The sequence below is a fragment of the Schistocerca cancellata genome, chromosome 9, assembly GCF_023864275.1.
Source record: "Schistocerca cancellata isolate TAMUIC-IGC-003103 chromosome 9, iqSchCanc2.1, whole genome shotgun sequence".
Lineage (NCBI taxonomy): Eukaryota > Metazoa > Arthropoda > Insecta > Orthoptera > Acrididae > Schistocerca > Schistocerca cancellata.
Genome location: NC_064634.1, coordinates 515,094,981 through 515,117,750, shown reverse-complemented (window position 1 = coordinate 515,117,750; position 22,770 = coordinate 515,094,981). Strand labels below are relative to the sequence as shown.

Below are 22,770 nucleotides of genomic sequence, written 5' to 3'. Positions count from 1 at the left end.
ACTGGCACACCGAACAAGCAATGCCTGTCATCTAGGCTTTGAGGTCAAACATTGATCATTCCAACAACTGACAAAAGTTTGAGGAGACCAGGCTTGCTTACAGAGTTTCAACATGCTCACAATATGCAGCACTGTTACCAGAACTCAATGTAAGCTCCCTGATCTGAGTCTTATGGAAGGTTCAAAATTGAAACAACAGGCTAATGGGCAATGGAGATGGTGCATTTGTCACAACAGACAAGAAACTCAAATCTAGATATACAGAGATTGAAGCTACATGTGAAACAAAATAATTAAAAAGTCCAGATGGAATAACAGCAATATGAAAAGGGTAGATTGCTACTCAACACACAAAGATGGTGTTCAGTCGTAGGTAGACACAATGAAAAGACTGCTAAAATTGCAGCTTTCAGGCAAAGAACTCTTTCTTAACCCCCCCCCCCCCCCCCCCCCACACACACACACACACATGGCTACTGTCTATGGCCACTCTGGGCTGACAGCGGGCTGCGCCTGTTTGTGATGTGAGCAGCAATTTGGGGTGGGTGGTGGGTTAAGGATTAGGCATGGGGCGAGGAGGGAGAGGGACAGGAAGGTAGAGGTGGGGAAAGATAATATGCCGCTTGTGTATGAGCAAGGACATGGTGGGGACAGGATAAAGCTCCACTGTCCTGGCCCTGCTTGCTTCCACAGCAGCATATCTTCTCCAACTCTACATTGCCATCCGTCCCCCTCCTCACTCCACACCTAATCCCTACCCCCACAATCCATCCCAGATTGCTGCTCACATCACAAACAGGCGCAGTCCACTGACGGGCCTGAGTGTCTGTAGACAGTTGCCATGTGTGCGTCAGTCACGCGAGCACAAACTTATAACTGGACCTTACTATCGAGCACCAGATTCATCCTCAAACAAAAGCGAAAATTTTAAGAGAAGACCTCAGCTTGCACTATTATGTGTGGTCCCAATCATATTGTCATAATTGACGGGAGACTTTAATCATCCATAAATCAACTGGGATAATTAAAATTTTGTAAGTAGTAGGAGTAATGAGACATGCTGCAAAAGAATACTAGTTTTCTGTAAAAGCTACCTACATACACATAGCATAAGATCCGTGACTGCTATAGTGCTGCTGCCAGCTTTCAACTGCAAACCACAAATGGCTGCTGGTGAAGCAATAGTATTTTACGGGGCTGTGACAACTAAAGCATTACCATAGAGATATGTTTAAATTTCTTTAATGTGACTATTTGGGGGTAGGCACATGAAATAACATTGCCACGCCCACTGCAACTGTTATGGATCTTCTTTTGCCAAGTCTTCTGTCAGATATATATTTGGAACCCCACTCATGATGGAAATATATTTTTGAAATAACAACAAACCTACCTGACCTCTTGTGGATGTTTATATTGAGACTGGTATTAAAGATCATGAGGCAGTTGTATCAACAATAATTATGAAAGTACTGTAAACTGAAGTCATACCCAATGGCTCATCACACCATGGCTTTAGATGTTCAGCATACTAGGTAAAGAGACAGTTGTCGTATCTCAGTAAGAAACTCTAAACATTTCTCTCTGGAGATGTGAATGACATTTCTTAACAAATAGCAGCTATCTACATTGCCTAACAAAAAACTGAATCACCCAAAAGACACGCTTAGCTGTCAATGTAAGTTTGTGCATGAAAACGTAGGCTGCCATTAATATCATAACAGAAATGGCTGCATTTGAACTGGTTCGATGACCAGGAAGTACAGACTACTGATGATTAATCTGCTGCAGTTCTGCAATACTACAGATGATCACCGTCTGTGAGTAATGCAGTGACCTGATCAGAGGCCCTCTTCTTGCAATGTTTTGGAGAGGCACAGAGGTGTTACTCTAGGTATTCCGGTGTGATGAGCTATTGGGCATGATTTCAGTTTACAGCTGGTAGTGACTGAGGGAACTGTGATGGCACAGTGCTATGTCACAGAAATCCTGTATCCTCATATGCTACCGCTCAGGTGACAGTATCAATGTGCCATTTTTCAGCAGGACAATGCTCGTCCACATACTGAATGTATCTTCATGAACTGCCTGTGTGATGTCGAGGCACTACTGTGGCGAGCAGGATCCCCTGATCTGTCCCCGATAGAACACGTGTGGGACCGACTCTGGCATCGACTGTCCGATAACAGTAACGGGGATACCGATCACAAGCTACAACAGTTGTGAAATGCTAAAGCTTTGTGACACCCTTCCCAACCAAAGAAAAGCATTCTTTCAGGCCGGGGAGGGGGTGCAACACCATACTGATAACTGGTTTCTCATGTGCAAAGTACTTTCTAAATTTGACTCAATTTTGTAATCACTGAAATAACATCACATACCCTCTGAACCTGTGCAACTTTTTGTTTCTTCCCCCCCCTTCTGAGTGCCTCATTCTTGTCATGCAGCGTATACTGTCTGAGAAGAGAGGAATGTTGTCAATAAAAGTTGTGAACAGGGTAGGCAGTTTTCTATTGAATCTGCATGTTATCTAGATTTCACTCTTCAGACGAGTTTGTTGTAATTTGTTGGAATTTTCACCAGAATAAGAATTCTAATATACACCATAGAAAAAAACGTACAGTGTAAATGGAAATTATTTTTGTAAATTTTATTGTCGTTGAGAAAATCACAGTTAACCTGACACTGATCTTCATTACTGGCAATAAATGCTACCAATAATTAAATCTGCTGGTAATTAGTGTACACATTCTCAGATCTTTGAAGTTTATTCCTTTGCTTAACGTGTGTTTCTTCACTTTATACCATTTTCTTACAACTCACCTTTGCTGAACGAATTCTTTACTTTAGATGCAAAGCTCCAATGAATAATTCTGTAAGACTATAATGTGTGAAAATATGCAAAATGAAATAGCATTTCTGCATCCAAATCAACATAATAAGATATATTTCTAAAGCAAACATTTGAAACTAAGATTCTTGATAACTGTAGATTTAATTACAATTGTTATCTGGGAAGAAGAATAAAAAAAGATACATTATTCGTTTCCAGATCTTTCATTAGTGACGTCTATCGATCTGGCATTGGCTACTTTGAGACAGAGTTCTGTGCCCTACTTTCAACGTAACTAACTAGCGCAGTCAGACTCACATTGTGTCCTTGCGACGTGCAGCAGGAAGTGTCTTCGGCAGTTCGTTGTTCAGGTACTGACGCACTCCTTGTGCTAAGTCGATAAAGTAGTTCTCCCACTGCAGTGGTCCAACATCCACGTTGAATAAATCTGCGTCCTTCTCCGAAAGCTTTTTCTGTAGTGCCAGCGTGTTCTTGTTATCGAAGAACCACTCGGAGAAGATGAAAGGTTCCAGCCGGGACAGCGAGCGGCTCACGTTTGTGTGCAGACGCACCAAGCTGTGGAGTAAACAGTCTACAGTGGTTACCTTACAAACCAAAGTAAATTACTGCAAGCACACTGTCTCTCTGTGAAGACAATACTGCTCTGCCCCACATCATTCCACCCCTACCTACACCCAACGTACTATCTCCCATCTTCCTCACTCCACTGCCAATTAGCTTTTCAACCCGCTACAAAAGTATTAGGCAGAAAAGCGGGCTTGCCAAAACTAAGTAGCTTTTCTACTTACTACACATGCACAGCAAAGATGACTGTACAACTTATCTTAGGAGAAGAAAGACACATCTATATATACAGCTTTTAAGGATTTGGAGAAAGTTTTTGACAGTGTCTACATTTTGATGCAAGTGTGGATAAAATACGGGGAACATACGGTTACAATTTGTACAGAAACCAGACTACAATTATACAAGTTCAAGGACATGAAGGGGATGCAGTGGCTAAGAAAGGAGTGAGACAGTATTGTGGCACATGCCCAATGTTATTCCATCAGTGCTCTCAGCAAGCAGTAAATGAGACCAAAGAGAAATTTCGTAACAGGATTAAAGTTCAAGGATAAGAAACTAAAACATTAAGGTATACTGAGGACAATGTAACTCTGTTGGTGATGGCCAAGGATTTGAACGAGCACCTGAATGTAATGGGTAGTGTCTTGAAAAACAGAGATTAATATACGAGGTGCATTCAAGTTCTAAGACCTCCGATTTTTTTTCTAATTAACTACTCACCCGAAATCGATGAAACTGGCGTTACTTCTCGACGTAATTGCCCTGCAGACGTACACATTTTTCACAACGCTGATGCCATGATTCCATGGCAGCGGCGAAGGCTTCTTTAGGAGTCTGTTTTGACCACTGGAAAATCACTGAGGCAATAGCAGCACGGCTGGTGAATGTGCAGCCACGGAAAGTGTATTTCATTGTTGGAAAAAGCCAAAACTCACTAGGAACCAGGTCAGGTGAGTAGGGAGCATGAGGTATCACTTCAAAGTTGTTATCACGAAGAAACTGTTGCGTAACGTTAGCTCGATGTGCGGGTGCGTTGTCTTGGTGAAACAGCACACGAGCAGCCCTTCGCAGACGTTTTTGTTGCAGTGCAGGAAGGAATTTGTTCTTCAAAACATTTTCGTAGGATGCACCTGTTACCGTAGTGCCCTTTGGAATGCAATGGGTAAGGATTACGCCCTTGCTGTCCCAGAAATGAGACACCATCATTTTTTCAGCACTGGCGGTTACCCAAAATTTTTTTGGTGGCGGTGAATCTGTGTGCTTCCATTGAGCTGACTGGCGCTTTGTTTCTGGATTGAAAAATGGCATCCACATCTCATCCATTGTCACAACCAACGGAAAGAAAGTCCCATTCATGCTGTCGTTGCGCATCAACATTGCTTGGCAACATGCCACACGGGCAGCCATGTGGTCGGCCGTCAGCATTCGTGGCACCCACCTGGATGACACTTTTCGCATTTTCATGTCGTCATGCAGGATTGTGTGCACAGAACCCACAGAAATGCCAACTCTGGAGGCGATCTGTTCAACAGTCATTCGGCAATCCCCCAAAACAATTCTCTCCACTTTCTCGATCATGACGTCAGACCGGCTTGTGCGAGCCCGAGGTTGTTTTGGTTTGTTGTCACATGATGTTCTGCCTTCATTAAACTGTCGCACCCACGAACGCACTTTCGACACATCCATAACTCCATCACCCATTTCTCCTTCAACTGTCGATGAATTTCAATTGGTTTCACACCACGCAAATTCAGAAAACGAATGATTGCACGCTGTTCAAGTAAGGAAAAACGTCGCCATTTTAAGTATTTAAAACAGTTCTCATTCTCGCCGCTGGCGGTACAATTCCATCTGCCATAGGGTGCTGCCATCTCTGGGACGTATTGACAATGAACGCGGCCTCATTTTAAAACAATGCGCATGTTTCTATCTCTTTCCAGTCCAGAGAAAAAAAATCGGAGACCTTAGAACTTGAATGCACCTCGTATCATTCTGAAAATTAGCCGCACTTTTAATCCAAATTTCACACTCAAAAGAGTCTGGATGCGGCTTATATCCACTAGCTGGCCTTTTCACATAACTGTTGTAAAAAGAGTGTACATTTGCAACAATACAACAAGTGTGTAAGCAAAACAGGTGGCAAGAAATTTTAGTATGCCACAATGCGAACTTTTACTAGTATTTTATTGGCATTAACATTGTGTCGGGCTACAGATATTGTTTCATTGTTTCATTACCTTATAATTCAGTTTCAATTGGATACTGGTAAGAAAGCCTGATTTATGCCGATATGAAAGACCATTTAGAGTGAAAATCAGCATAAAGACAAGGAATCTGGCACAGTTATGATGCAAGCTTCAAACTTACATTTGTGTGTTACACAATAATCACAACCAACAGAGGTGCTGGAAGTAAGTACAGACTGGACAAATCTAATGCGTGATGCTGGGTTGCTTCAGAAGAGAAATGGAAGAAGGCAGCTTCAATGAGAAAAGCACTTGAGGGACTGAAATGTGGCAAATATCAGGAACCTGAAGCTAAGGTCCTTTCCTACATGCAAGACAGAGGAAAGATAGGATGCCTAGCCTAAGGAGAATTTTGTGGGAGTATCGCTTGGTGTCATCAGCTAATGCAGAGAAATGCTATTGCTCTCTAACGAAGTACAACATTAGCACAGAGAATGCCAGTAGATTTTAAAGAGAAACTCAACTTCCTGCAGTATTCATACAGTTGCAAAACTGCAATTTATGAGGTCTATTCAAAAATTCCAGAACATTCGTAATCTCGCGTCAATGGTGTATTGGAGCGAAATGCGATTGGCATCCCTGCACATGCCTGTATTTAATGTGTAACTGCCAGAAGTTTCATTGTTGTATGTCCGTTACTTATTATTCAGCATTGTATTGAGTGGAATGATGACGACCCTCATTCAGGATGCCCTTCAATGTCTACCGACTATGCTCGTGTCAGGAACATCAATGATATTGTGCATGCCTATCAAACATTGACTGAATGAGAGAATGCACAAGAATCTAACATTTCAGGTGGATCACATCATGAAATCCTGACACAGCATCTTGGACTGAATCGTGTTGCCACTGAGTTGGTCCCATAGTTTACAAGTCAAGACAAGAAAGACCTTCGCCTCACAATCTGAAGAGTTGTTGGATCGCGCAAATGAGAATGAGACATTCCTTAAGAGGATCATAACTGGTGATGAGACGTGGTTCTATGACTATGATGTTGAGACCAAGGTTCAATTTTCACAACTAGTCAGGAAAGGCTCTCAAAGACCAAAAAAGCTTATCAGGTCAAATGTCAAAGTCAAGTTGATAGTTTTCTTCCATTTTAAAGGATTAGTTCACCACGAATTCGTGCCAAAGGGACAAACTGCTAATTGATGGTACTATCAGGACACGTCGTGATGCATACAAGAAAATGTGAGAAGTAAACACCTTGATATGTGGTGAGCAATTCATGGCTCCTGCATCACAAAGCACCATTGCTCACACACTAACTTCTGACACACGGTTTCATTTTTCAATGTTTTCTATTTGCTCAAGCCAGTATTATGGCATGAAGTATCATTTTCTTATGTTTGCAAGTAAGGTATGGCATCTTTTCTGGTTAAATAGCATGTATGACGTATGAAGTTGTCACAATATTTTTCCATTGTGAAGATGATCAATGATCAAAATCAGTTGAGAATAAATATATCACTCAGAAGTCGCATTCATTTTAGCATTGAATTGACTGCTGTAATATTACTATCAATTAAAAGTATTAGTGTTAGGAAAACTTAACGCAATTTCTCTTGAAACATTTAGTACATTTCATAATATTACTGTCTGAGGAAATACTTTACAACATATGATAAATTATAGCATATGTAATTTCTGCAAATCTTAAAATTTTCAATCATAAGTTTGACAAAATAATGTTTGTAATAATGCAAAGGAATGTAAATCAATATTTCAAGTGTATTTAAATGGTATGGCAATGTCCACATGAAGATCAGTTCTAATTCAACTTTTGTAACATTAACTCTATACCAGTTCATTCTAAATATGTGCCGTATATGATAAATTATTTCATTAATTACAATGTCACATTTGTCCAAAATGCAAAACAAGCGGAAAAAAAAAAAAAAAAAAAAAAAAAAAAAAAAAAAAAAAAAAAAAAAAAAAAAAAAGAAAGAATGTTAGTTGCTTCAAAGTCAGATTAACATCCACTGTTGGTAGACTACTATAAAAGTTGAGTCATCTAAGCTGTAGGCTAGTTTAAACACTTTCCTTGGCAAGAATGAGTTTTACATAATGTTAACAGCGGACTTCGAACTACTTGTCTCATCACTATAGTATAAAAAACTCAAACATGTAACAGCATTACAAAATATGATCCCTGGCAACAAGATGTGAAAAAATTGAAGTAACAGTATACCACCAACTGCACATCGCATACCTTTGCAGCATTGTTCTGTACTTGTCCCCCTTCCCCTTTTTTACACACCACCAACATTTTCCATCCCCTCTCATCCTACTGAATGGTTTTGTTAATACAGATTTATATGTCAAGAGTAGTACTGAAACAGTAATTCCAACATGGCACAGAAAGCATGCCAATCATCCAGTTTCATATAACCACTGCAGTAATTCATAATGATGCTATCAAATCTAAGTTTGAATGCAGATTTTTGTTTATTAACGTGAACAATTTTTTTTAATTGTCGACAGCACACAAATCAGCATATATTCCTATCTACAATTACTTTTTGCACTCAAATTCATTTGGCACACAATTCATGTAAAGATAGCATCGGTTTCATTTCGGCAAGGCCCAGATGCGAAAATGGAGTCAAAAGTCATGAAAAACCAGAATGCGGCTCTCAAGAATGCCCAAATGTGCTGGGCATCGGAAAAGTAACAAATCACTTCCAGTCACATGAAATAAAGACCAAAATCGGGATATTTTTAAAAATGGCCTCAATTTCTGGCATGGGAAAAATGCCACCTATATGAAGTCAGGTTTAAAATAGCAGGAAATGCAAAAATTACCACAAATTATATAACTTTTGGACTTTCTCGTTGGATGGAAACATGGGGCAGTGAATAGGGTTTGTGGTTATTTAATACTTTAAACTAAAATTTCCTGGCACAATAGCTCAAATGGTTCTGAGCACTATGGGACTTAACAGCTATGGTCATCAGTCGCCTGGCACAATAATGTCAAAAGAGGCTCACTATACCTGTAAGTGAAAATTTGAACTGACAGCAATTGCCAAACACTGAGGAATACTGTGTCCTATTTCAGGAGACTTCCACTGCAGCAAAGGTACAGAAGTCAGTGCCAGAAGTACTTGTTGAGAGGCAATAAGAATGCTTCCATGTTGAGAGCCACACGTAAGTCATGGCCCAGAAGCACACAGTGTCACAGGTGCAGATAATGTACATGATACAGCTCTCTAACAGAGACTGGTGAACATTATACACCCTGGCACCCTGTGGCAATATTTCAATTTGACAGGTCATCAGTTTGGACACAGTCAGTTTATCATTGGAGAAGAAACAAGAAATGCAGACATAATTGTGTAGGCTTCAGAGTCCAGTCAGTTAACATAAAAGCCTTTCAGTGTACAGTGTCACATCATATTGCAGGTAACAGTCACTGGATAAAAAACATGTTAAGTGTGGCTTCCTTCTGGGTTTATTGGTGCACTTTGTAGTACATGATTCACCACATTTCACCTATACTTATCTAGTAATCATGATATTACTTCGCAATCTTAAAACTGTTGATACTATTGGTCTTCTGTGGCTCAAGGAGTGGGAAATTTTATTGCAACTGGTTTCCTCCTCCTCACCACCACCACCACCACCACCACCACCTGCATATCTCTGACATCTGTTTGCTGACTATCCACGCACAGCACCTAAGTGATGCTCCCAACATAACAGCTGAGCTTGAAAGGCTGCAGACAACATTTTTAGCCATTGGTTGCCACCACAAGTTGATATGCAGAGCCACAGCAAGAAATAAATGATCACGACATGTGCATGGTATAGACAAGCTGCAGCCAGCAGCCAACTTACATCACTTGAAGAGTGTTACTGACCAACTAAGTAAGCACATTCACCAAGTTGACATCTCGCTTGTCTTCTACAGCACCCGTGAGATCTAGTATGTGATGGGATCCACCGAGGACAAGATAGACACAGTGTGCACTGTGTATGTTTTCCAGGTGAGTTGTGGAGTCTAGAGAAGCCTACATGAGACAGTAGCAGCATGAATCGAGGAATACGAGTGCTACATTTCGCTTGTACAGCACAAAAGATCTACAGTGACCAAACACAACAAATACTGCAGCAACAAAATAAAATTTCAATGAAACCCACGTACTTGTCACACACTCTGGGATGACAAAACGCGAGATCGAAGATGTCGCTGAAATATGAAATCGTACTAACAGTATGAAGAGAGGTTGCACTGTATTGGCTGACAGGCATCAAAAAACCCACTGGCCACATAAACAACTCTAGATGTGAGTGTTAGTGGTGACAAACTGCTACAGACCAACCCATATCCTAGAGAAAAACAGGGTCCCCACATCATACGCTGATAACAGTTCATGGCATGTAATGTTACAATTAAGTTTCCCACTACTTCCACCACAGGTGACCAATAGTATCAGAATTTTGACATAATGTCACATCACTGGAGGAGTTGAGACAATGGCCAAAATACTGATTTTGCCCAGTGACAGTTTATGAAGATTTGCTAAAAAGTAATGCCTCCAAATTTTTTATGTGACAACTCTTACAGCTTTTTAAATAAAACAAACTTAATTAACATTCTACATGTTTATTCTTAACATCTACATGTTTATTTCTCAACACAGTCACCCTGGCAACAAACGTTTCTCCCAACAAGTGGGAGGGTTCACTGACAGCTCATTACACACTGACATGTTACATGCTACAATTCCAAGCTGTCTAGTGGCAGAGGGCTGCAAATATATATGTACAATGTCAATAATATTTGTTTTATTTGACAAACATTAAAAATTTCACATAATATATACGGAGATGTTACTTTTCAACACACACTTGTACAATTGATGCAGCATCATTCCCGGAAAACTTTAACACTACTGTATTTACTCAAAGGTAAGCTGATCTCAATGCAAGCTACATCCCAGAAATGGGACTTTGAGAAAACTAAAATCACCCTCATTTCACGTTGCGTTTAAAATAAAATCAAATATGGCTCATATGATGGATAAGGTATAAAATCCCTCTCAGGGATTTGCAGGGAGCAATACTTGTAGCAATGTGCATGGAACTGAATTTAGCCTGTCTGATACTTAAAATTACTGTTACATCGCAAACACCGACAGCAATAACAGGGTGTATACGTGGTCAAGAAAAAAAAAAAAAAAAAAAAAAAAAAAAAAAAATCCCGGATTTCCTGGTTAAAATTACACTTTCTCCTAGGTGAAAATATACTTTTCCATGTTAAGTGACAGTATACTTTTCCTCGGAACTGTAAAACTTATCAATCCTATGAATGGTTATGGTTTTATACACCGGCGTAGAACCAAACTCAATAGGGAGGAGGGAACAAAACAACAAAAACAACAACAACAAGAGAGAGAGAGAGAGAGAGAGAGAGAGAGAGAGAGAGAGTGTTTTGGGTATCTTTGATGTGCAGCAACATGTACGCTGAATATTTTCGTATTACGAAAGTGTAAATTTAAATTCCACCAAACACCGCATGTTATTTTCCGAAGCATTGAAATCGAGATTGCAAAGCGCTTTTGTACCAGTCATAGCTCGTCACATGATCTCGCCAGCCGATGACAGTGGATATTCTAGCATAGGACACGTGATTTAGTCAGTCAATAGCAATATCACTATTAAGTAGAGCGTACACTCAAATAGGAAAAGTTAATGGTTTAAATTAATATACACAGCGTTACTACGAGGAAAGCAAAGCTTTCACATATAATATTGGTCTCTACGATTAATAAGCTGCAAAAGAAGCTAAGCTTTCACATATAATATTGATCATTTTTGGTGCATGTTACACTTTAAGATATATATCACAAATGTGTCAGTAACATAATTTAATAAAGACATAAATGTCTGAACTCGCTCGAAGTTTTCCTAAATGTACGTCCTCAAAGACTTGATTTTTAAATGAGAATCAAACGCTCTCTGATTTAAGAAATTCATCTCACATTTTTGCATGTAGTTGATCTTGCATAAAAGGAAATTTACTTGTAAAGTAACACTTTTCAAACAACCATTCACAATATTTTCCCGCAATCTGTTAGAAATAGGTTCGTTTCAGTAGCTGCCAGAGAGCACCAGATAACAGGCGTCACTGCGCTTGTGCAGCTACGATGATGCACGAAGACCATGTGTTCGTACGTGTAAAACATTAAAAGATCTTACATTACCTCATAAAAAAAAAAACAAGACATCAGAGGATACTTCAAGAGCGTCGGAATTTCACAAAACCATACTAAAATGCGTAATTCGGCTTAAAGTGCACATTCGTATGTCCAGATCCGGATGTAAATTTTCTTGAGTACTAGTACTGTAGTATCTCATGTTTGGTTCTTTATTATGGCATAATGCCATACGCGCTAGATGATGAAAACATGCACTTTTGAAATGCAGCAAGCAGTTGAAACTAGCCAATAGCGTGGAATTTAACGCTTCATTTCAAAATTGACTGCCTCAGCAAAAAACATTAATAAAAGCTAAATTTCTTTAGCAAACCAACAAAAATAACTTCATTGTTCTGCAAGGCGATTAATGCTTGACTGTCAGAAAAGTGGAAATAAAATAAAATCTGAAACTAATAACATATTTTAGCCTTCCGTACTCATGTCAATGTATTTTAATTCACTTGATAGCTCCTGGCCACAAAAATCCATTTTATTTTCATTTGATGTGAGAGCAACAGACGAAGAGGAAACAGCTAAATCACTAAACGCAAATGCAGGTCACGTGGAGATTTCCACCACCCCACTATAACTCAAACTGCTCTGTGCATCTGGAGAGGGGGGGAGGGGGGGGGGACCCTCTCAATTAATATTGGATGGGATAATTTGTAACCGGGAGAACAAGAACTCTTCAGAAAAATTTGCATTGTTTATTGCCTATAGCTAATAACTTGCTTTTGTGAGTGACAAAATTAAATATAGGATACATGAAACCTTTAGAAGAGACAAGCGAGACAGTACACATTTCTTCAATCCTTAAGTCCGACCATTTTTTTTCTCTCAAACCTTGCTACAGCTTTACATGGCGTGCCTGCCTTTCTGCGAGAGGATCCATTACCTCATCAAAGTTTGTTAAATGTTTTGCTACACGAAAAAACAAAATGTCATTGTCTAATACTGAAAACGCTGTTAATACAAACAGTACCCAAGACTGGTGTGGTTTCTCAATCTGATTACGTGTATTTTGTCACTGTCTGCTAAATAAAACGAAATAGGCCTGTCTAATACTGCAACAATTGTAACACACATCAAATAAACGAGACTGTTTTGGCACAGATGGTCATTTTTATAACATGACAGAATATAATTCACAAAGTACCGGTATCAATGGTTTATTTATCCCACTTTTATTCTCCTGTTAGGCGTTATTACGTTTTCATACAATGCGTTTTCCACGTTACTCCCAGAATAGAACTCAGGCAGCTGCTACCTGGGAAAGTACAACTAGTCCTTATCAGTGTAGCAGTCTGGCCAAAATTTTTCTACTAAAATTTCATTTTCTTGGATACACCAAGAAGATAATATGTCATCTTTCTTACCTACCTGTATTATTCCTGTTAGTCGTTTACTTCCACTCTGGTAGTCTGAATCTATGGATTTCGCTGGCAATTATAACAACACTGATCATCCACAAACCCAGTCAACCACATAAACAAACAGCAATTGCCATTCACCCGTTTGGCTTTATTCCGCTCAGCTCATATAGCCCCCTTCTGTCTGCAGGACAGATTAGATTAGATTAGATTAGATTAATACTAGTTCCATGGATCATGAATACGGTATTTCGTAATGATGTGGAACGAGTCAAATTTTTCAATACATGACATAAGTTAATTTAACAACATACTTAAGTTAATATAACAACTTTTTCATTTTTTTGTGTTTTTATTTTTTTTTTTATTTTTTTTAATATTTTTTTTTTAATTTATATCTAAAAATTCCTCTATGGAGTAGAAGGAGTTGTCATTCAGAAATTCTTTTAATTTCTTCTTAAATACTTGTTGGTTATCTGTCAGACTTTTGATACTATTTGGTAAGTGACCAAAGACTTTAGTGCCAGTATAATTCACCCCTCTCTGTGCCAAAGTTAGATTTAATCTTGAATAGTGAAGATCATCCTTTCTCCTAGTATTGTAGTTATGCACACTGCTATTACTTTTGAATTGGGTTTGGTTGTTAATAACAAATTTCATAAGGGAGTATATATACTGAGAAGCTACTGTGAATATCCCTAGATCCTTAAATAAATGTCTGCAGGATGATCTTGGGTGGACTCCAGCTATTATTCTGATTACACGCTTTTGTGCAATAAATACTTTATTCCTCAGTGATGAATTACCCCAAAATATGATGTCATATGAAAGCAATGAGTGAAAATAGGAGTAGTAAGCTAATTTACTAAGATGTTTATCACTAAAATTTGCAATGACCCTTATTGCATAAGTAGCTGATGTCAAATGTTTCAGCAGATCATCAATGTGTTTCTTCCAATTTAATCTCTCATCAATGGACACATCCAAAAATTTTGAATATTCTACCTTAGCTATATGCTTCTGATTAAGGTCTATATTTATTAATGGCGTCATACCATTCACTGTACGGAACTATATGTACTGTGTCTTATCAAAATTCAGTGAGAGTCCGTTTACAAGGAACCACTTAGTAATTTTCTGAAAGACAATATTGACAATTTCATCAGTTAATTCTTGTTTGTCAGGTGTGATTACTATACTTGTATCATCAGCAAAGAGAACTAACTTTGCCTCTTCATGAATATAGAATGGCAAGTCATTAATATATATTAAGAACAACAAAGGACCCAAGACTGACCCTTGTGGAACCCCATTCTTGATAGTTCCCCAGTTTGAGGAATGTGCTGATCTTTGCATATTATGAGAACTACTTATTTCAACTTTCTGCACTCTTCCAGTTACGTACGAATTAAACCATTTGTGCACTGTCCCACTCATGCCACAATACTTGAGCTTGTCTAGCAGAATTTCATGATTTACACAATCAAAAGCCTTTGAGAGATCACAAAAAATCCCAATGGGTGGTGTTCGGTTATTCAGATCATTCAAAATTTGATTAGCGAAAGCATATGTGACATTTTCTGTTGAAAAGCCTTTCTGAAAACCAAACTGACATTTTGTTAGTACTTCATTGTTACAGATATGTGAAGCTACTCTTGAACACATCACTTTCTCAAAAATTTTGGATAAAGCTGTTAGAAGGGAGATTGGACGGTAATTGTTGACATCAGATCTATCCCCCTTTTTATGCAAAGGTATAACAATAGCATATTTCAGTCTATCAGGGAAAATGCCCTGTTCCAGAGAGCTATTACACGGGTGGCTGAGAATCTTACTTATCTGTTGAGAACAAGCTTTTAGTATTTTGCTGGAAATGCCATCAATTCCATGTGAGTTTTTGGTTTTAAGCAAGTTTATTATTTTCCTAATTTCATAGGGAGAAGTGGGTGAGATTTCAATTTTATCAAATTGCATAGGTATGGCCTCTTCCATTAACAGCCTAGCATCTTCTAATGAACACCTGGATCCTACTATATCCACAACATTTAGAAAATGATTATTAAAAATATTTTCAACAGTTATTTCTAATTGCGACGGGGATTCCCTGGCAGAGACATGACGTACACTACGCTTACATTCAAAAATCAACTTATGAATCATTCAGAAATAAACTTAGAATATGTTCAAAAATGTTAAAAAACCAACAGGGATATGTTTCAAAATCATACAAATAATCGACAGACCAACATGCACTGGATACTAGGCGCTTTGTGGAAAGGTTTTTTCCTCAAGATTATGAATTTGGCAGCCTCCCTCCCCTTCCCTGAAATTGCCATCTGAGGTACATACCCTGGTTTGCCCCCACTGAATCTGGTAGCTTACATGTGACAGCAAAGTTTTTCCGGGTAGCATCTTGTGCTTGCTGCTGCTGCTGCTTATACAGCTAACAGCCACACTTCTGTAGCCAGAAGCTGGAGAAGGTACTACACATGCGTGACTCAACTGCGTATGCGCATGTGCTCGCCCGCAACTACTCAAATGAATCTAAAGTAAACAGTTGTGACGTCATACTCATCAGAGGCAATTTGTTGTTATGAAGCATTGCATGGTTTTTCCAAGGCCTTTGACATATTTTGCTGTTGGCAGACACTTGTATGAGGACAGTTTTGTTGTTGTATATGGCACATTTCCTTTGTAACTTAAGTTTTATTTTCTTTTTTTTCTCTCTTTCACGTTTTATTCCTGCAGTATTATTCTGCAGTAGTTGGATACATAATAGCCTTTGTTAGAGCATTGTTTCTTACCAGTCAAAATTACAAAAATTTAACTGAAAACAGAAACAAAAAATAAATTCCTGGAATTCTAAAAAAACCAGGGTTTATCCCGGGTTTCTCTCAGATGAAAAAATTCCTGTGTTTTTCCTGGATCTCCTGGTTGTCCCGCAATATTCCAAGTGGAACTAGAGTAGCTAAGGCCACTGTTACTTTTATAGGCTGTACCGGAATGTGTTCGAGTTGCATGTCACTCTTTCCATATTACACGAATGTCATTTGAAGCATTTTTTACAAATTACATATTGGCTTCTGTCTTGGGTTCTTTGGCAGACATTTGTCTAATGATTTTACTGACATTTCACCAGCACAAGTGGCTGGCATGGTCAAAGCTTCACCTTCCATTGCTAGTGGTGAATATGCCAGTGAAATCATCAGATGAATGTCGGCCGAAGAACCCGAGACAGAAGCCAACAGGTAGTTTGTCAACAAGTGACCACAAAAGCCTTTACAATTTTGAAGCATTTTTTCTGTCAATGAGATATAGTGTTATCATCCAAGAATGTTACATTTTGACTTGACAGAATCACACTTTGCTTAAAGGACATAAACTGGGCGAAGAGCAAGCCACATATTCAAGACGCTGATTTGTATCTTTTCTGGTACTGATACTTCGTTATACTACTTTTTTAAGATTCTAGCCAACATAACTGGTGTACAAAAATCATTTCCAACACTAGTGATCTGTACAAAATGCGAACTGTAAGTATCATCATCACCGCAAAAAATCTGTCTCCTGCAGTGTCTCCTACGTCTGTCAATGTTGTTTGATGAACACATAAGGACAGAGCCGCCTAGAACAAAGGCAGCTGTAGCTGGGACTTCCACGCAGGTGGGTTGTGATTGGTGATGTCCCAGGCGAATCTCACTGTACTGCACTGCTGAACACAGTTGGGACTTATTGTTATGTCGCAAATATTGGCAGCATTGAGGAATAAAAATTTTATCCATAATGCATGCGTAATTCTGCGACTGTGATGAATACAGGATCTCAGAAATTTCTGCAATCAGTTGCCTTTTGTTTTATTCTTCAATTTTTATTTTCTATTGCCCATTCTGAATCATCTAGAGATCCATCATCAAATGGTACATATTTACTGCATGTCTGCAGCACTGTGTAGCTTTGGCAAGATCTAAAAATTAAACACGCAAGCACTGAATGTGGCAAGAATTATTTACCTTACAAGTTCAAATTTACATGCACTATTTACAGTTACATATTTAGTAAGTGTAAGTAATGCATATTCATCAATCTCATAATGTAAATAATTTGCACCACATTCACTGCTTACATGTTTCGTTTTTGCACCTTGCCACCACTACATGACACCGAAAATGCTGCAGACATGCAAAATATATATATATATATATATATATATATATATATATATATTTAAAAAGAAAGATGATGAGACTTACCAAACAAAAGCGCTGGCAGGTCGATAGACACACAGACAAACACAAACATACACACAAAATCTAGCTTTCGCAACCAATGGTTGCCTCGTCAGGAAAGAGGGAAGGAGAGGGAAAGACAAAAGGATTTGGGTTTTAAGGGAGAGGGTAAGGAGTCATCCCAATCCCGGGAGCGGAAAGACTTACCTTAGGGGGAAAAAAGGAGGGAAATAAGGACAGGTATACACTCGCACACACACACATATCCATCCTCATATACACAGACACAGGCAGACATTTGTAAAGGCAAAATGTCTGCCTGTGTCTGTGTATATGAGGATGGATATGTGTGTGTGTGCGCGAGTGTATACCTGTCCTTATTTCCCTCCTTTTTTCCCCCTAAGGTAAGTCTTTCCGCTCCCGGGATTGGGATGACTCCTTACCCTCTCCCTTAAAACCCAAATCCTTTTGTCTTTCCCTCTCCTTCCCTCTTTCCTGACGAGGCAACCATTGGTTGCGAAAGCTAGATTTTGTGTGTATGTTTGTGTTTGTCTGTGTGTCTATCGACCTGCCAGCGCTTTTGTTTGGTAAGTCTCATCATCTTTCTTTTTAAATATATTTTTCCCACGTGGAACGTTTCCCTCTATTATAGTCATATATATATATATATATATATATATATATATATATATATATATATATATAATAGAGGGAAACATTCCACGTGGGAATGCCAGCGCTTTTGTTTGGTAAGTCTCATCATCTATATATATATATATATATATATATATATATATATATATATATATATATATTTAAAAAGAAAGATGATGAGACTTACCAAACAAAAGCGCTGGCAGGTCGATAGACACACAGACAAACACAAACATACACACAAAATCTAGCTTTCGCAACCAATGGTTGCCTCGTCAGGAAAGAGGGAAGGAGAGGGAAAGACAAAAGGATTTGGGTTTTAAGGGAGAGGGTAAGGAGTCATCCCAATCCCGGGAGCGGAAAGACTTACCTTAGGGGGAAAAAAGGAGGGAAATAAGGACAGGTATACACTCGCACACACACACATATCCATCCTCATATACACAGACACAGGCAGACATTTGTAAAGGCAAAATGTCTGCCTGTGTCTGTGTATATGAGGATGGATATGTGTGTGTGTGCGCGAGTGTATACCTGTCCTTATTTCCCTCCTTTTTTCCCCCTAAGGTAAGTCTTTCCGCTCCCGGGATTGGGATGACTCCTTACCCTCTCCCTTAAAACCCAAATCCTTTTGTCTTTCCCTCTCCTTCCCTCTTTCCTGACGAGGCAACCATTGGTTGCGAAAGCTAGATTTTGTGTGTATGTTTGTGTTTGTTTGTGTGTCTATCAACCTGCCAGCGCTTTTGTTTGGTAAGTCTCATCATCTTTCTTTTTAAATATATTTTTCCCACGTGGAATGTTTCCCTCTATTATATATATATATATATATGTTTGTTGGTAATGAGGATCACCCTGTGGCTAAACATGCCTTGGTGCACGGCCAGCACATCTTGGCACAGTGTTACACCGTCCGGGTTATCTGGATACTTCCCACTAACACCAACCTGTCTGAACTCCGGAGATGGGAACTTGCCCTTCAGCATATCCTCTCTTCTCGCTATCCGCCAGGCCTCAATCTCCGCTAATTTCTAATTTCAATCTGCCGCCGCTCATACCTCACCTGTCTTTCAACATCATCTTTGCCTCTGTACTTCCGTCCCGACTGACATCTCTGCCCAAACTCTTTGCCTTTACAAATGTCTGCTTGTGTCTGTGTATATGCGGATGGATATGTGGGTGTGTGCAAGTGTATACCTGTCCTTTTTTCCCCCTAAGGTAAGTCTTTCCGCTCCCGGGATTGGAATGACTCCTTACCCTCTCCCTTAAAACCCATTTCCATAATCTGCCACCACCAAACCACCCTTTTAATACATCCTCACGTAGTTTTTTCGAAATTTTCCCGTATTTCTCCACCCTTTAACGTGTTTTGGCGGCAACATAACCACCTAACCTTTATGCACATCATTATCTACCTACACAAGTTCACCATAGGATCAACATAGCCCAGCTCTAACCAACCCTTTTTCGCCTTTTTTCACACCAGATCTCCATTTGATTTCTAGTTTTACCTTTATCTCTCCCCATATATTTTTATATTTATTTTCATTTTCATTTCAGCCTCGTGTTCCACTTTCCACCTTCTAGTACCATGTCACCCTCACAACACCTCCACAACGACCCCATTAAGTTTTATTTACATTCCCTCCGCAAACATGCCTTCGCCCTAGCCAGATTACACTCCCATATTTTATTTTCTCAGGCTTGTCTGACATTGGGCATCACCCCCAAAGGCCTCACACTTAAAGTTCCCATCTCTGGCTGCAACCCTTCTTTCCATCAGTCCCTATACCAGTTCCAAACCGAACAATCCATTGCCCTCACCCACCTAATCCTTCACCTACACATCCACTCAGCCAAGCAACACACCCATCAACTCCTGTCCCTAATAAAAGTCCTCAATCTTTCCTCTCCCACATCCACACCGGTTGTTCAGAGCATCCTCCTACAGGCCAACCGCAAATTAGAACAGCATGCCACCCTCCACCTTAAAGAACTATCCAATCTTCTGGTTTCCCACCTCCGGAAAGGCAACTCACTCACCCTTCACAACCATTCCAGCAAACCTCAACCTCCTCTCATTGCACACAAACCTAGTCTCTCCCATCTACTCAATCTCCCACTTCCAGCTCCACTCCCTCCAAAACCTCAAAATTCCAATCAACACAATCTGAAACCACAACACCCCAATTCAGTAGTTAACCTCTCCTCCAAACCTCTCTCCCAATCCGAAACCTCTGTCCTATCCAAAGGCCTCACCTTCAGCCCCACTCTCAGATTTAACCAAACAGCCCTTGTCAAAGATTTACTGTCCTACACCCGTACTCTCTGCTGGAAATATCACTTTGCCACGAAGAAAAATGATCCTAATCCTACTCCTAATGATCCAACTCCCCAAGATACTATCCAAATTGAACCATGCCTGGAACAGTTCCGTCCTCCGTCACAGCGGGACCCACCTCCTCTTCCTCAAAATCACCCTCTCCTAACCTTCCAGGAATTTCTGACTTCCAGCCTTGCCTCTCAATCCTTCTTAAAAAACCTTAATCCTACTCCCAACATCACCACTGCTGAAGCCCAGGCTATCCGTGATCTGAAGGCTGACCAATCCATCGTCATTCTTCCGGCGGACAAGGGTTCCACGACTGTGGTACTTGATCGTCGGGAGTACGTGGCTGAGGGACTGTGTCAGCTTTCAGACAACACTACTTACAAAGTTTGCCATGGTAATCCCATTCCTGATGTCCAGGCGGAGCTTCAAGGAATCCTCAGAACCTTAGGCCCCCTACAAAACCTTTCACCTGACCCCACCAACACCCCGCACCCCTACCTTCTACCTTCTTCCCAAAATTCACAAACCCAATCATCCCGGCCGTCCCATTGTAGCTGGTTACCAAGCCCCCACAGAACGCATCTCTGCCTACGTAGATCAACACCTTCAACCCATTACATGCAGTCTCCCATCCTTCATCAAAGACACCAACCACTTTCTCGAACGCCTGGAATCCCTACCCAGTCTCTTACCCCCGGAAACCATCCTTGTAACCATTGATTCCACTTCCTTATACACAAATATTCCGCATGTCCAGGGCCTCGCTGCGATGGAGCACTTCCTTTCACGCCGATCACCTGCCGCCTTACCTAAAACCTCTTTCCTCATTACCTTAGCCAGCTTCATCATGACCAACTACTTCTTCACTTTTGAAGGCCAGACATACCAACAATTAAAGGGAACAGCCATGGGTACCAGGATGGCCCCCTCGTACGCCAACCTATTCATGGGTCGCTTAGAGGAAGCCTTCTTGGTTACCCAGGCCTGCCAACCCAAAGTTTGGTACAGATTTATTGATGACATTTTCATGATCTGGACTCTCAGTGAAGAAGAACTCCAGAATTTCCTCTCCAACCTCAACTCCTTTGGTTCCATCAGATTCACCTGGTCCTACTCTAAATCCCATGCCACTTTCCTTGACGTTGACCTCCACCTGTCCAATGGCCAGCTTCACACGTCCGTCCACATCAAACCCACCAACAAGCAACAGTACCTCCATTATGACAGCTGCCACCCATTCCACATCAAACGGTCCCTTCCCTACAGCCTAGGTCTTCGTGGCAAACGAATCTGCTCCAGTCCGGAATCCTTGAATCATTACACCAACAACCTGAAAACAGCTTTTGCATCCCGTAACTACCCTCCCGACCTGGTACAGAAGCAAATAACCAGAGCCACTTCCTCATCTCCTCAAACCCGGAACCTTCCACAGAAGAACCCCAAAAGTGCCCCACTTGTGACAGGATACTTTCCGGGACTGGATCAGATTCTGAATGTGACTCTCCAGCAGGGATACGACTTCCTCAAATCCTGCCCTGAAATGAGATCCATCCTTCATGAAATCCTCCCCACTCCACCAAGAGTGTCTTTCCGCCGTCCACCTAACCTTCGTAACCTCTTAGTTCATCCCCATGAAATCCCCAAACCACCTTCCCTACCCTCTGGCTCCTACCCCTGTAACCGCCCCCGGTGTAAAACCTGTCCCATGCACCCTCCCACCACCACCTATTCCAGTCCTGTAACCCGGAAGGTGTACATGATCAAAGGCAGAGCCACGTGTGAAAGCACCCACGTGATTTACCAACTGACCTGCCTACACTGTGAAGCGTTCTATGTGGGAATGACCAGCAACAAACTGTCCATTCGCATGAATGGACACAGGCAGACAGTGTTTGTTGGTAATGAGGATCACCCTGTGGCTAAACATGCCTTGGTGCACGGCCAGCACATCTTGGCACAGTGTTACACCGTCCGGGTTATCTGGATACTTCCCACTAACACCAACCTGTCTGAACTCCGGAGATGGGAACTTGCCCTTCAGCATATCCTCTCTTCTCGCTATCCGCCAGGCCTCAATCTCCGCTAATTTCTAATTTCAATCTGCCGCCGCTCATACCTCACCTGTCTTTCAACATCATCTTTGCCTCTGTACTTCCGTCCCGACTGACATCTCTGCCCAAACTCTTTGCGTTCTCGAACGCCTGGAATCCCTACCCAGTCTGTTACCCCCGGAAATCATCCTTTTAACCATTGATGCCACTTCCTTATACACAAATATTCCGCATGTCCAGGGCCTCGCTGCGATGGAGCACTTCCTT

General features: G+C 40.5%; 1 protein-coding gene across 3 annotated transcripts in view; it reads right to left on the bottom strand.

Moving 5' to 3' along the window:
* The window catches only part of LOC126100698 (putative fatty acyl-CoA reductase CG8306), a 225,221-nt gene that overhangs the window by 17,863 nt on the left and 184,588 nt on the right, over positions 1–22,770 (bottom strand). For all 3 annotated transcript variants that reach the window (XM_049911314.1, XM_049911313.1, XM_049911315.1), the window contains exon 8: positions 3,152–3,409. In XM_049911314.1, coding sequence (XP_049767271.1) covers positions 3,152–3,409 — 258 coding nt within the window. The remainder of the gene's footprint in view (positions 1–3,151; positions 3,410–22,770) is intronic.